General features: G+C 41.3%; 1 protein-coding gene across 4 annotated transcripts in view; it reads right to left on the bottom strand.

Annotated features, from left to right (window-relative positions):
- The window catches only part of LOC124637867 (formin-like protein 5), a 50,437-nt gene extending 39,811 nt beyond the window's left edge, over positions 1-10,626 (bottom strand). For 2 of the 4 annotated variants that reach the window (XM_047174591.1, XM_047174619.1), the window contains exons 1-2: positions 10,164-10,626; positions 7,876-7,944 (exon numbers count right to left, since the gene is read on the bottom strand). In XM_047174591.1, the coding sequence (XP_047030547.1) occupies positions 7,876-7,915 (40 nt within the window). In that variant the 5' untranslated portion in view covers positions 7,916-7,944; positions 10,164-10,626. Of the gene's footprint in view, positions 1-7,875; positions 7,945-8,028; positions 9,051-10,163 lie in introns of those variants that run through there. The other 2 variants (XM_047174600.1, XM_047174608.1) reach the window with 2 other exon arrangements.
- Positions 10,627-14,949: the final 4,323 nt, after the last annotated feature.

The following is a 14,949-nucleotide window of genomic DNA, read 5'->3' as shown; positions in this document are numbered from 1 at the left end:
ATTTTGTTAAAAGTATTGTTAACATATGTGTATCTTGCCCGTCCTAACCTACGGTGCGCAAACATGGTCTCTTACCGAGTGTCAGAAGTCCAGACTCAAGGTTTGCCAAAGAGCAATGGAACGTAGCCTTTTAGGCATTAAACGGACGGATCGCATCGCGGAATACCGTAATACGTTCCAGAACAAGAGTCGTTGATGTAGGCCGAAACGCGGCAACATTCAAATGAAACTGAGCCGGACACGTCAGGCGTCGCCAATGGCCACCCCAGGATGGACACCGCAGGCGGGGTAGGCCCCGGAAGAGATGGCGTTACGAACTAGACGCCTACTGACGGTACTGGTGGAGTCGATCGAAAGATCGGGAAGTGTGAAAGCGAGATGGGGAGGCCGGTGGTTAGGGTCCCAGAGACCAGTGGCGGGGCAAGACCTAAATTTGATGTGGGCAAGACAGATTTCGCGAGGCCCTGTTCTATGGCGACCTGAAGACGGATTCTTTAAAATAATAAAAACAAACAAAACAATTAACACAGCCAAGTTTTTATTCATAAAAATACAAATAAGATTAAAGTCGCTGGCAGAAGTTAGTATTGAATAACACAATTATACGTTTATATTTAGTGCCGGTTTTAACTCTACCAGCGCCCTGGGCGAGATTTCTACGCGCCCTCCAACTGCAATTGAAACCCATAGGAAAAACAGAGACATACGCAGTTACCGATTGCGCGAGCGAAGCGAGCGCGAATTTTTTTCTATAGTTAACAAGTCAAAACAAAAATTACGTAAAATGTAGCCCAATCGTACATAAGTTATTGCTGGTTGGTGAAGGCAAAAATACGGGAACATAGCTTCTGATTACGCGAGCGAAGCGAGCGCGAAATTTTTTGTAATATTTTAGAACTCAAAACAAAAATTACTTAAAATGTAGCCCAAACGTACGTATGACTCTTTGTTGACGCCTATGTATTAAAATTTTGGGACTTAAAGTAGTACCGTAAATAAGAAAGTTCATATGGAAACTATAGCTTGTGGCACATTATAGCAGCACCGCAACAGCACGACTGCAGCACGGCGTCGCCTCGAATTAAGACTACGGCTAGTTGCCAGCGCGCCAACCACGCGCTGTCCGCTCGCCGTCCGCGAGGTGTAAGCTTGCTGTCACCGCAAACTCAATATTATTTTAAGACGAATATGATTGATGTTATGATTGAACACGACGTAATGACGTTGTTTCGCTGCCAGCTCGGAGTCGGCGCGCAATTAGCACGCCGTCGGCGCGCAATTAGCACGCCGTCGGCGCGCTGTACGCATGAGGTCAGCACGCGGGCGGCGAGTCGAGTTGTGTGGAAGCGGCAAGCACGCTGACTGCTCGCCGTTGGCTTTTTCATATTGACATTACGAAATATATTATAATATACACGATTTAATGCTCTAAATTTAATGATAACTTAAATGCTGGTGTGGAGCCGTGCTGTTGCGGTGCCGCTATAATGTGCCATAACCTTAAAAGTTACTTTCTTATTAATAAAAGGACTTAAAAACGACGTTACCTTTTTGCTAGGGTAGACTAAAAATGTTGACACTGGCAATGAAAACAACTGTAAAGTGAAGCAAGCCCGAAAATTTTTAAGTTTTGGATCACTAAAAGTCCTAAACAGATATAATAAAAGGCAAAAGTGAAAAAGCCGCGAGCGAAGGAAGTGCGAATTTTTGAGAGTATTGGGATATTTAAAGTAGCTACATGTGATAAAAAAATTAAGAGGAAAGTAAAGAAACCGCGAGCGAGGCGAGCGCGAAAATTTTTGAGTTTTGGGACATAAAAGTAGTGTTTGTTCGAGAATTTATCAAAGGACATTGGGCAGATTGGTATACCCTACCAATAGCGATGTCATACATATCATAGGATAGGCCTTTTTATGTAGAACAACATTTACTATGACAGCTTTGCTGAAATGATTGTCCGTTCTGAGATATAGATCAAAAACTGTGCAAAAGTTAACCTAATGTTAACTTAATAATCTCTTGATATCTCAAGTTTTCAGAGGAAAAACTAAGTTCCACTAAGTGTAAGTCTCCTGAGTCCTACCTGCGGTGCCCGTTAGGGTCCATAATTGTTACTATTGTTTAGCATTTCAACCAACTAGATATTGGGCATAATGATAAAAGCCACCAATAACAAAGCCATACATATCGATAGATAGGTCTTTTTAACTGAAACAACATTTACTATGACAGCTTTGTTCTATTGTTTATCCGTTCTGAGATATGGCCAAAAAACAATGCTGATCAACACTGTAATCTAATATTCTTTGAAAAATAACACCAATGTCTTCCTTTTTTTATTTTTTTTATAATCATTATGTAAGTCATGGTGGCCCAGTGGATAAAGGGCCAACCTCTCAAGTATGAGGCCCGCGAGTTCAATTTCAGGTCAGGCAAGTACCAATGCAACTTTTCTAAGTTTGTATGTACTTTCTAAGTATATCTTAGATACCATTGACTGTGTTTCGAATGGCACGCTAAACTATAGGTCCTGGCTGTCATAGAACATCCTTGGCAGTCGTTACGGGTAGTCACAAGCCAGTAAGTCTGACACCAGTCTAACCAAGTGGTATCGGGTTGCCCGGGCAACTGGGTTGAGGAGGTCAGATAGGCAGTTGCTTCTTGTAAAGCACTAGTACTCAGCTGAATCCGGTTAGACTGGAAGCCGACCCCAACATGTGCGCGGGTTCGATTCCAGGTCAGGCAAGTACCAATGCAACTTTTCTAAGTTTGTATGTACTGTCAACCTAAGTATACATATCTTGGACACCATGGACTGTGTTACGGATGGCACGTTAAACTGTAGGTTCCGGCTGTCATTGAACATCCTTGGCTGTCATTGCGGGTAGTCATAATTCAGTAAGTCTGACACCAGTCTAACCAAGAGGTATTGAATTGCCCGGGTAGCTGGATTGAGGAGGTCAGATAGGCAGTCACTCCTTGTAAAACACTCAGCTGCATTCGGTTAAACTAAAAGCCGGTCGAATCAATATTTTTATGTACTTTAGAATGAGAAAGATTTAATGATCATGAGAAAGAGAAACTCTTGTCTGAGTAACAGCCACATGTGTCTATCGATCATAAGGATCATAAGCAAACGCTTGGTGCGGTCGGTCCATGGTCGTGCATGGGTAACAACAGAAGACAAAGAGACTGGCAACCAATCTTACCAAGAGATATCGAGTTGCCCAGATTACTGGGGTAAGGAGATCAGATAGGCAATAACATCCAGTTAGACTGGAAGCCGACTTTAAGATAGCTGAGAAAAGGCTAATAAGATCATATTGAATTATTTAAATGTATAAAGTTACGTATGAACGAAATGTGGATATTATTCTTATATTCGTATCGTCTATTTCATTCCGCAATGTAAAGTATAAGGTGGAACTGCTAAATATAGTAACAAATGCAGACTCACAGCAGGTATTTAGTACATCGAAGACATAATGAACATAGATTTTCCTTTAAACACTTAATTAGCATTAATTTTAAGTTTGTATTTTATCTATATCTCAGAACGGACAAACAACAGAACAAAGCTGTCATAGTAAATGTTGTTCCAGTTAAAAAGACTTATCCATCGATATGTATGGCTTTCTTATTGGTGGCTTTTATCATTACGCCCAATATCCAGTTGGTACAGTATAAGGTTGAACTGCTAAATAATAATAACAATTATGGACCCTAACGGGCACAGCAGGTAGGACTCAGGAGACTTACACTTAGTGGAACTTAGTTTTTCCTCTAAAAACTTGAGATATCAATAGATTATTAAGTTAACATTAGTTTAACTTTTGCACAATTTTTGATCTATATCTCAGAACGGACAAACATTTCAGCAAAGCTGTCATAGTAAATGTTGTTCTACATAAAAAGGCCTATCCAATGATATGAATGACATCGCTATTGGTGGGGTATACCAGGTCCCATATATTTGTGCCCATTGTCCTTTAACGCGGAATTAAACACAAATTAAAAGAAACCTTGACTGGATCGCCAGTCAGCTGTGTTTCTTCGGTGCTCCAACTTTTTGTTAAGTTGAGAACTCTAAAAGTAAACGTAGAATACATTAGAAATAAAGAAGAAACCGCGAGCGAAGTGAGCGCTTTTTTTTCGACGTCTGCTTTGCTTGTCTATTTGACATTTTACAAGGTTAAACTTCCATACAACGCAAGCAATCCCATGTTCCATGTCCTCGTTGGTCTAGCTGTCGCTAGTGCGGCTGCTAAGCACGAGGTCTCGGGTTCGATTCCCGAGTCGGGCCGAAATCGCTTTGTGGGTTTTAGAAGACTTTCACAAAGCAGCCCGGAGCCTGGAAGCTGGTGATTGATACACCCGTGCATCGGAGAGCACGTAAATGTCGGTCCTGCGCCTGATCTCTCTCCGGTCGTGTCGGATTACCGTCCCATCGGGCTATGAGAGTTAAGGAATAGTGAGTGCACCTGTGTCTGCGCAAATGCTCGTGCACTATAATATGTCCTGCGTAGTTGGCTAATCTCCTTACATGAGAACAGCCGCCGTAGCCGATAATCGGCTAGGAGGACATCATCATTATTTTTACGGGCTAGGAATTGACTTGGTTGGTGGTTTTAAAAATTGTATTTGAGGCGCGAGGCCCCTTGTACCGCGAGGCCGTAGGCGGTGGCCCACGTCGCCCACGCCTAGCGCCGCCTCTGCCAGAGACAGAAACCTCCTCACAATACGCGCCGTATCAAGGAGTACTGCCTTCTGAATCAGCCGCCTAACGAGAGCCTCATGAGGTGTTGGTCGAGGCTCTTGGCTATTAGACCATTAGCCGTAACGGCAATCGGCACAATAACAGCCGTGTCGACATTCCACATGGCGACAACCTCGTGCGCCGGTGGATGATCTTGGCCACATGGTTACGTCTGTGCAAATATTCACCATTAGCCAAACGAGAACAACCAGATATAATATGTCTGATAGATCCACCCGGTGGGTGACATGCCCGACATATGTCAACCGTCCCGTCTTTCATGATATATCTCCGGTAGTTATTCGTAAGGATAACTTCGTCCATAATTGCACATACAAACTCTTCGGTTTCTCCAAACAGGTCACCGAAGCGTAGCCAAGATACGGACGCTTTGAAGTCTACATCGGGGCCATGAAGAGCCCCGAAGATTCGTCCGTGTAGCTCAGCGGTTCCCAAATGAAATCCTAATTCCTGAGGTTCCGTGACAGGCCCTCAGGGGTTCCGTGGAAAATTCTAGATTTCCATATGGTAAATCGTTTCACTTTTGACAATATTAAATTATTATTCATTTTCAATTAAATTGTTTTAAATATTGCATTCCAAAATTCCATTTAGGCACCATGTAGGTGGGTACCACTTGGGAGTGTAAGTCTCGTACTTTTGCGACAAGCGCAGGGGAAGGCCACGGCAGCAGATAAATTAATTCCGTTTTTTTACAAATTGTAGATTAACTTAATACCTCCAGGTCTTCGGCAATCGGCATATAAGTAGGTAGCGAGTCGGCCAAAAATCACCGCATTTTTTGGGCTTATTTCATCGCCAGGATTATACGTTTTCATACATTTGACAGGACGTGAAATGACACGGCATATGAGTATTTCCAGTGGCTATTTTTACCATGAATCAAAGTGTGACATTATTTCCAATTTTTGCACCTCCGCGAGTCCGAAAATTTCGCGCTCGCTTCGCTCGCGACTCCATGTTGCGTGTGATGCTTTTATGTTCGTTTAATTGCTCAAGTATTCAGCAAAGATAAAATTTCGCGCTCTTCCGTCGAGGTTTCCTTTGATGTTTTATTTTTTTATTCCTCTGGTTCAGAAAAAGCAATAGCGCTTTCATCGCTAGCTGCTTATTCATTTGGATTTGCTTTTTTGTGTGGATATTGTACTTTTTGAGACCTTATTAATTTACAGTGGTTTTGTTTATTTTGTGTAGGTAATTAAACTAAAAAAAATTCGCGCTCGCTTCGCTCGCGATACCGGCTACCACTGAATGTCTTTCAATGCTAGCGGGTGTTTGGAACTTCTTTTTTTAGTTAAAAAAAATCGCGCTCGCTCGCCTCGCACGTGTACAAACCCAATCTATTTTTTTTTGCGTTTACTTTGTCAGTCTTCAAACTGAAAACTATTCACATACACAAAGTCAAGGGTGGCCAAATTATTTTCTGGCAAGTGTGGCCATGCTACGCCTGAGTATACTGAATATGTCTCTAACCATATTATAACCTTTTGGTGCACTACCACGCGCCACGAGCCGTACCTACCTAAGTATATTTTACGTCTTTAGTTTACTTCTTACTTAAGCTAAGGTTTCGCCGAAAAATGGTGAAATGAAAAGGGTTCCGAAGCCAAAAGAATTCGGAAACCGCTGGTCTATCCAACATGTCGAAAATGTTTTTCGGGATCGTCGAACCTGTTGGCTGATGACCATATCAGTGAGGAGCAGCTCCTTAGTAGCACGGGACCCGTTCTTACATCCATTTTGAGAAACTGACATGATTGAATATTTTTCAATATGTTGATTTATTTTAATCTCAAAATAGATGTAAGAAGATTATAGACCGTCGGTAAACAAGTGATCGATCTATAATTTTTGGGTTCCGCGGTACTTCAGATTTACGGAGCAGGTGGGTAATGCCTGTTGTTAGAAACTGTGGGAGTGACCCGGCTTCTAAGGATGACTGAAACTGCGATGCTAAACAGGGATGTGAACTTTACAGCCACTTTAACCAGAAATTGTGCAGTCCGTCCGGCCCTGGTGATTTCCAATTCTGCATCGGACGGACTGCATAGGCTACGTCGGAGGAGGTAATATTAACCTCTTCCATTTCTGGTATTTGTTCACACTCCCGCTCAACACCACGTGTCCAGTCACCCTCCTCGTGAAATACGGGCGTCGACCAGAGGTTACGCCAAAACATGTTTGTGGCACCATCATCCGGTCGGCTCCCGTCCATCACGCATTGCTCAGGTTGGTCCCAAGTTCTATATTTTTATTTAACTTTATTATTATTTATATTCTACTAATAATATAAATGCGAAAGTCCATTTCTTTTCTTTTTTTTTCTTTTTAATGCCGGGACATTTTTCACACACGGTCGGTTAGCCCCACGGTAAGTTATTAATTAACTTGTATTATGGGTGCTAACACAACTGATAAACTACATATAGCTACATATATACATATTTATAAATACATATTGTAACACCCAGACCACGGCCAACAAGCATGTTCATCACACAAATGTCGACCGAACCGAGAATCGAACCCGGGACCTCAGGTTCGGCAGTCCGGTATGGTGACCATTGCGCCATCGAGGTCGCCATTTGTTTGCTACAACCAAATATCAATCAAATATCGTCGCTAGTCATTTAACCAAATAGTGGATCCAACCAGATGACAGGGACATTTGTATGACTATGAAATCAGTTTATAAAACAAGGTGTCAAATTTAGGCTTGTACAGCAAGCTACTGAAACATGAAGACTATAGCTATCGAAATATCACCATAACAAGCAGGAAAACCAATAACTGACAGGAAACAGACATATTTTATGCTGAATGTTATTTACAACATATTATATCAGTTTACAGTTTCCTTTGGCTGGCTAATGCCAATGTAATGTTTTATGTATGAGTAGAATTATTATTTTATGGACATTTTATATATATTTACTTAGCTAACTACTTTGTGCTCTGCACTTTATCTATGTCAATATAATAATGAATGTGCAGAAATGTTAGTGTAAGATGAGCAATGGTAACCAGTGGATACTCGCCACAGAACAATACACACTCTATAGTTTGTTACATATTATAATACCTACTGCAACACTTACCAAAGTCCTGAGAGGACTCCAGGATGGTTTCCACCATCATCTTCAGTAGGCTGCACCAATCTTAAGCAACTGAATGAAAATGCAAAATAATAAGTTAAGCTGTAAAACAGGAAAAGCAAAATAAATAACAGTTGGACATAAAGACTAACATACAAAGTTTACATTTTCCTTCATTTTTCATTTTTCCTTCATTTTTCAGTTTACAGTCCTTTAGGACCTATTTTGCTAACCGAGACAAAAATAGCTTATTACATTCCTCAGTAAATGAGGTACCTAACCATGACTTTTTTCAAATCAGACCAGATAATCAGGTTTATAATATTAAGTGTAGAATCTTACATCTTTATGTTCACCCAATAGATATGACAATGATATGGGTTATTGTTTATTTATATCATGCTGTGATACAGTTTGACAGCAATTTGGTTATAATATCACCTTAGTATTGTAGTTGCATATACCCAGAAGTTGCATTATATTGTTTGGGCTGGAACTATTCAAACTAAATTGTCTCAATCTGTAAATTTTTTAACTGAAATATTTAAAATGTTTATAATAATGAAGGTCATGTTTTTGACAATGTAGTCTTTGAGTACATTTAGTATTGTTCAAGAAGATATAATGCTTCAGTATTTTCTGGTCAGTGCACTTATAACAGTCATCATCTTTGAGTCAAGCTTGATACAGTACTTTTTAAGAAATATGATTATAATATGTCATAGAGTGACAGCCTCCTCAAACTTGCTACATAATCTCTTGGTCAGGTTGTCAGAGTTTCTGGCATTACTGCCAAAGATGTACAAATGGGACTTGGGCCTGGGATTTCACATTTGATTGATGATCACTGGTGACTGACTGAGCACCACCCTTACCAGCCATAAGCTTGTATTCTGAAGATAATGAATACCAGAATTATAAAAAATGAGTCGAATGATAGCACCAGTGTGGAATCACATAGACAACTTGCTAAGTTTTAAAGGGAACCATCCAAAGGAACTACTTACTGCACGTAAATAAAAACTTTTCTTTTAATAAACGATATTCTGATTGATAGCTATATTACTACCAAAAGTCATGGTGGCTTAGAGGGCAAAGAACAACCAATGCAACTTTTCTAAGTTTGTATGTACTGTCTAAGTATATTTTAGACACCAATGACTGTGTTTCAGATGGCACGTTAAACTGTGATCCTGGCTGTTATTGAACATCCTTGGCAATCGTTACGGTTAGTCTGAAGCCAGTAAGTCTGACACCAGTCTGACCTAGGGGTATTGGGTTGCCCGGGTAACTGGGTTGAGGAGGTCAGATAGGGCAGTCGCTCCTTGTAAAGCACTGGTTCTCAGCTACATCTAGTTAGACTTAGACTGGAAAAAATAGAAAAAGGATCGGAGGATGATGCTACACTACTACTATAGTCTGTTTTAAATCTCATAGAGAAAACTGACATTACGAGTGTTGTCAGTTTATTGCAATTTTTAAATAGTGATGTGGCACAACCAAACTGTTTTTTTTCAATAAGTCATCCTGAAATAATTTGATGATTATGCATGGCTTTGCCACATTACGTTGCGTTGTCTACGTTAACTAAAAGAAAAGAAACGTAGCACGTCGCCACTGTGTGTACATACATGAATTTGAAATATTAAACTTTGATTGAATATTTGGTCAACACAAGCTCAACCTCTCCTGATAACATGTAACTACAACAGCAGTTTGGTTCAACAATTTAGTTATAGAATAACTGCTCTGACTGACAGCTAACTTGGCATTCCCCACTGAAGGGCACTCAGATATTCTTAAACACCTACATATTTGTTGGATATTTTTATGATTATAAAACTAAAAGAAAAGTATGTCTGTTAAATATTTAGAAGAGTCATGTATGTACAACTTGAGTAGCTCATACATGCAATAAATAATATTATTTATTTCTGTGAACTCATTCAAATCCAAACACAGGTTTGTTTTCTTATCAGACCACTTTGTGGAAGTTAAATGTCACAATCAATGATGAGAAGGGAGTCGGCGGCTGTGGCGGCAGCGACGACAGCGTTGTCGACGTCGATGACCCCGCGTTCCAACTAGCGTCTCGTCTAACTGTATCATTGCCGAGCTACACCGGCTAAGCCGTCATTGAACAATACTTTGGGCAAGCTCGTGTGGCCACTTGACAACTGAAGCGACTACATCACTGCAACTACGAACACAATAGTCCCGACACCCGCACGCCATAGCTCGCCGGTGCATTCTTTTCCCCCATACTTGGCATAACTCGATTGATGTCTTACCTTCTAAAAATCCATCGACGACTAACAAGGAGTCAAGCTTTTAACTGATTGAGCTTGTGTAGTCTAAAGCATTGCCATGAATTTGAATGCTACCTTTGTAAATCTCAGCTAGATCGACCACAAGCACTTTTGAATTCTTTCGATGTACCAACTCTGGATCACACACGACGGGTCAACAAACACTTGAATAGACTCTTTAGCCACTCATTTTCTGGTTACACAGTAGAATGAACTCCGTTCACTAAGTATAATGATCCAGTTATGCTATATTTTGTAGGTTCATAATAATAAATTGTTTTACACACTACACAACCACCGACAAATGTCGATTCACAAAACTAAACTACACACAATCCACCTTCTGAACGAATTGTGCACCAACGTGAAGTGAACTAAACTACTAGAATACCTACAAAAAAAAATGACAAAAGGAAGAAGAACAGAATGCTGAAATGACAGTGAGTGAATGACAGTTTAAACCAAAGAGTAAAGAGTAAAGTAACCCTACACAGCACAGAGCCTACACAGGTGTATACAGACTATATAGATCGTAGATATAGACAGATGCTACATATATTTTATTAATCTTTATTTACATTACATAATTTAAAATCTTTACAAATAAAAAGGAAACAATAAAACTATGTATCAAAAAATCATGATGATGGCCATCGCTGGATGATAGTGGATATTTGTTGACAGAAGTATAGGCCGGCCCTTTGGTCGAATGTTTGGTCACGAGTGGACTTCAAATAAGCGCTTGCACATTTCATTTTCATTATAGAATCTGAGAGCACTTGGGTCCCATGGTCCTAAGGTTTCAACCCTCAACGGATCACACATGTAATGAGGGATTTCCTTTTTATAATCATTTAATCCATTGACTTCTACCTGCTAGAATTATAGTAATCTGTGGTATCCATATACAATGCATATTCCGTAGCTGCAGATACATAGTAATATATTTAAACACGATTTAAACTGTGCAGATATTTAACCATAAATAAAATTAAGAGTAAGGATTTTTGAGTTTCGCAGATTGGAATGCCATCTATACGTGGCGATTTGCAAGGTATCCAAACTAGCGTTTACCGAGTTTGATATTTATCGTAAGATGGCGGTTGTATGTTGATAATATAATGAGGGATATTAGGTGATCTTCACACTGCCCCGCATCACGCTGCATCTTGCGTGTTGACGCACCTACGCGCGTTCCTGCGGGAGTGCAGATCTGCATCATCGTGCGGGTTTTTTGCGCACTCACGCGCGTAGGTGCGTTTTGTAGATTCACGCACGGCGGCTCTCATCGAGTTCCATTTTCAAATATACACGTCACGCCCATTCAAAATCACGCGCGGCACTGCGGGATTCAGTGTGCCTTGCGTCTCGCCCCGCACCTACGCGTGGGGGTGCATGTTTCTCCGCGTGTATGCGCGTGATCCGCATGAACGCGCGTGGATGCATTTTCAGTGTGTTGGACTATGCGTGTTTTCCATACAAACAGAGATATTTACAAGCAACGGAAAAAACGCATCCACGCGCTACGCTGCATCATGCGGGGCAGTGTGATAATCGCCTTATAATCATCGGCAGGGATATTGAGCCCTGACCTTCACCTGCGCAGAAGCGATTTATTGGTTTATTGCCTTATGTGTACAGTGCGCAAAGCGATCCCCACTCTTCCGCCGAGAGCTCAATATCCGTGCCGATAACTATACGTGATATTTTTTTTATTCTTTTCCTAGCTGACGCCTAGATGGCGCAGATGGCGCTGATCTTGGTACGGTACTTTAAGGAAACGGAGCGTCCATAATTATCTTTCCAACGTCATATAATTTTGAGGTAATAACGAAACGTACTTGTCATCAACAATTAAAACATAGAAAACACTAGCTTCTGCCCGCGACTTCGTACGCGGATCCTGTCCCTTATGCCAGGGACTACGGGGTCAGCAAAATCAAAGGTCTGAATCGTCTCATATTGAATTTTAAGAGTCCGTTGACGGGAAAACAACGGAATACGCATAACCATTAGAAACGTTCCATACATATAAGTATTTAATTTTTTGTACGTCAACGGCAAAAGCATAGCAGACAAAACGCTGAGAACTGAAGCGCAATAGGCGTGACCATAGGGATAAAAGTAGTGATTCTAATTAGTCTAAGTTGTGTGTGGCAAATGTTGCACGTATTATTACGTAAAAAAAAACATTAAATATTACTGAGATAACAAAGTAGTGGTGACCTAGTGAAAGTCGTTTTGGTTTAATAATGGCGTCCACGGCAGATTTTGGCTACGGCGGCTGTTCTCATTTAAGGAGATCAGCCACAGGTTTAAAATAATCCTAGTTCGGGTGGTCCATATAGGTATTAGATTTAGACCGTCTTTCTCGTATTTATTATGTATTAGTCTAGATTAAGTGAACTCCTATGATTATTTTTATTTTTTAAGATTTATATATGCCATTACAATGAGCTATTTGTATTTGTACATGTTGAACTATGTGTTTTTTAATAAATTTATTTTATTTTATTTTTATTTTATTTTATTTGCGCAGGACATATTATAGTGCACGAGCATTTGCGCGGACACAGGTGCACTCCCTATTCCTTCACTCTCATAAACCGATGGGACGGCAATCCGACACGACCGGAAAGAGATCAGGCGCAGGATCGACATTTACGTGCTGAGCACGGGTGAATCAATCACCAACTTCCAGACTACGGGCTGTTTAGTGAAAGTTTTTGAGAAAACCCACAAAGCGATTGCGGCCCGATCCGGGAATCCAACCCGAGAACCCTGGCACAGCAGCCGCGCTTGCGACCACTAGACCAACGAAGCAGTCGTTTTTGTTTTGGGGGTAGAGAACCAATCTCTCAAGTATGACTTTGATTCCAGGTCTGGCAAGTACCTGCCAATGCAACTTTTCTAAGTTCGTATGCGCTTTCTATGTATATTTTGGATACCAATAGGGGAAGTTAAACTGTAGGTTCCGGCTGTGAACATTCTTGGCAGTCGTTATGGGTATATACTTCCCTGCCGATTTCGGCTATGGTGACTGCTTTCAGTTATCATTGAGAGAAGAGCTAGGATGATCAGCTCTTCTATGCGCCCTTTGATGGCTGCAGTACCCTATTTTATGTCTAAACGTGCGCGAGCATTGGCTGCACGTTAGGATACCGTCCACGTAGTTATAATGAATGGCTACTGGTGTTTTAGCCTTAAGAGCATCACGCTTCGCATCCAGTGCGGATTTCCTTTGCTCTTCGAATTCTTTGATCGCATTTTTTAGTAGGCCTCTCCATTCAGGGCGGCAAATGGCTTTTGTCTCCCAGTTCTGAGGATCAATGTTGCACCTTTTCATGTGTCTTTTCTGAACATCCTTGAAGCGTAAGAACTGGCCACCTTGTTTCCGTCTGCCGTTCTGGAGTTCAGAAAAGAAGATGCGTTTGGCCACCCAATCATCATCCATGCGTAGAACATGATCGCACCATCTGAGCTGTCGCCGCATCAGGTACGCTTCTATGCCGCAGACATTCGCGCGTCGTAGCACTTCGGTATTTCTAATCCGATCCGACCATTTGATTTTCAGAATGTCTCTTATGCACTTTAGATGAAATCGGTCCAGCGCCCGTATATGTTTCCGATAGAGGACCCATGTTTCAGCCGAGTATAAAAGATTTGGGAGGACTATGGCCTTGTAAACGGAGATTTTTGTCGAAAGCTTCAAATCATGTGTGTGTAAGACTTTGGCTCGTAATTTACCGAAAGCAGCTGATGCAGCGCCAATGCGATGGTTTATTTCGGTATCAAGGTCACACTTGGATGTAATTGTGCTGCCCAGATATTTGAAGGTATTCACTTGCTTCAGCTCAGTATCGCCAATGCTTACCTTGATAGGTTCTGTAGCTCCTTGAGAGTCGATTGCCATTACCTCAGTTTTCTTAACACTGATTTTTAGACCGAAACGACAACAGACTTCCTGAAGGTTAGTCATCAGGTTCTGGAGCTCTTGTGCAGAGTTGGTAACAAAACACAGATCATCAGCGTACATGATCTCCGTTATAAGAGCATGAGATACTTTAGTATATGCTTTTAATCTGGCCAGGTTGAAAAATCCCCCATCAGTCCTGAAACGTATTTTGATTCCAGCAGAAGTTTGTTTGAGTGCTTCACTGACAACGACAGAAAAGTAGAGAGCAAACAGTGTTGGCGCAAGCACACAACCTTGTTTGACCCCACAGGTGACACGAAAGAACTCTGACTGGTCACCATTATAGGTAACACAGCAGGTCATCTCGTCGTGCAGAAGGCGAATCATTCTCACAAACTTCTCAGGACAACCTAATTTTGCCAGTAAAGTCCAGAGGGCTTCCCTCGGCACGCAGTCAAAAGCTTTTTCTAAGTCCACGAAGCACATACACAAAGGTTGGCCTTGTTCTCGGCTTTTTTCCTGGAGTTGCCTGATGGAAAAGATGGCTTCGCCGGTGCCCCTGTTAGGTCGAAACCCAAACTGAGTTTCTGGCAATATGGCTTCGGAGACTGGTAAAAGCCGGTTGAGAAGAACTCTGGCAAATATCTTTTCAGGGACAGAGAGGAGCGATATACCCCGGTAGGAGTTGCAGTCGGAACGATCTCCTTTGTTTTTATACAGTGTCTGTATACGGGATATTTTAAATTCAGGTGGTATTGTTTCCTCGTTCCAAATGCGATCAAAAATTTGCCAGATGTAAGTATGAAGTTGCTCCCCTCCGTATTTCAGCAGTTCTCCGGCGATGTTATCAAC

This window comes from Helicoverpa zea, chromosome 2 (genome assembly GCF_022581195.2).
Source record: "Helicoverpa zea isolate HzStark_Cry1AcR chromosome 2, ilHelZeax1.1, whole genome shotgun sequence".
In the NCBI taxonomy this organism is placed as follows: Eukaryota; Metazoa; Arthropoda; class Insecta; order Lepidoptera; family Noctuidae; genus Helicoverpa; species Helicoverpa zea.
This window is presented reverse-complemented; position numbering and strand designations above follow the sequence as displayed.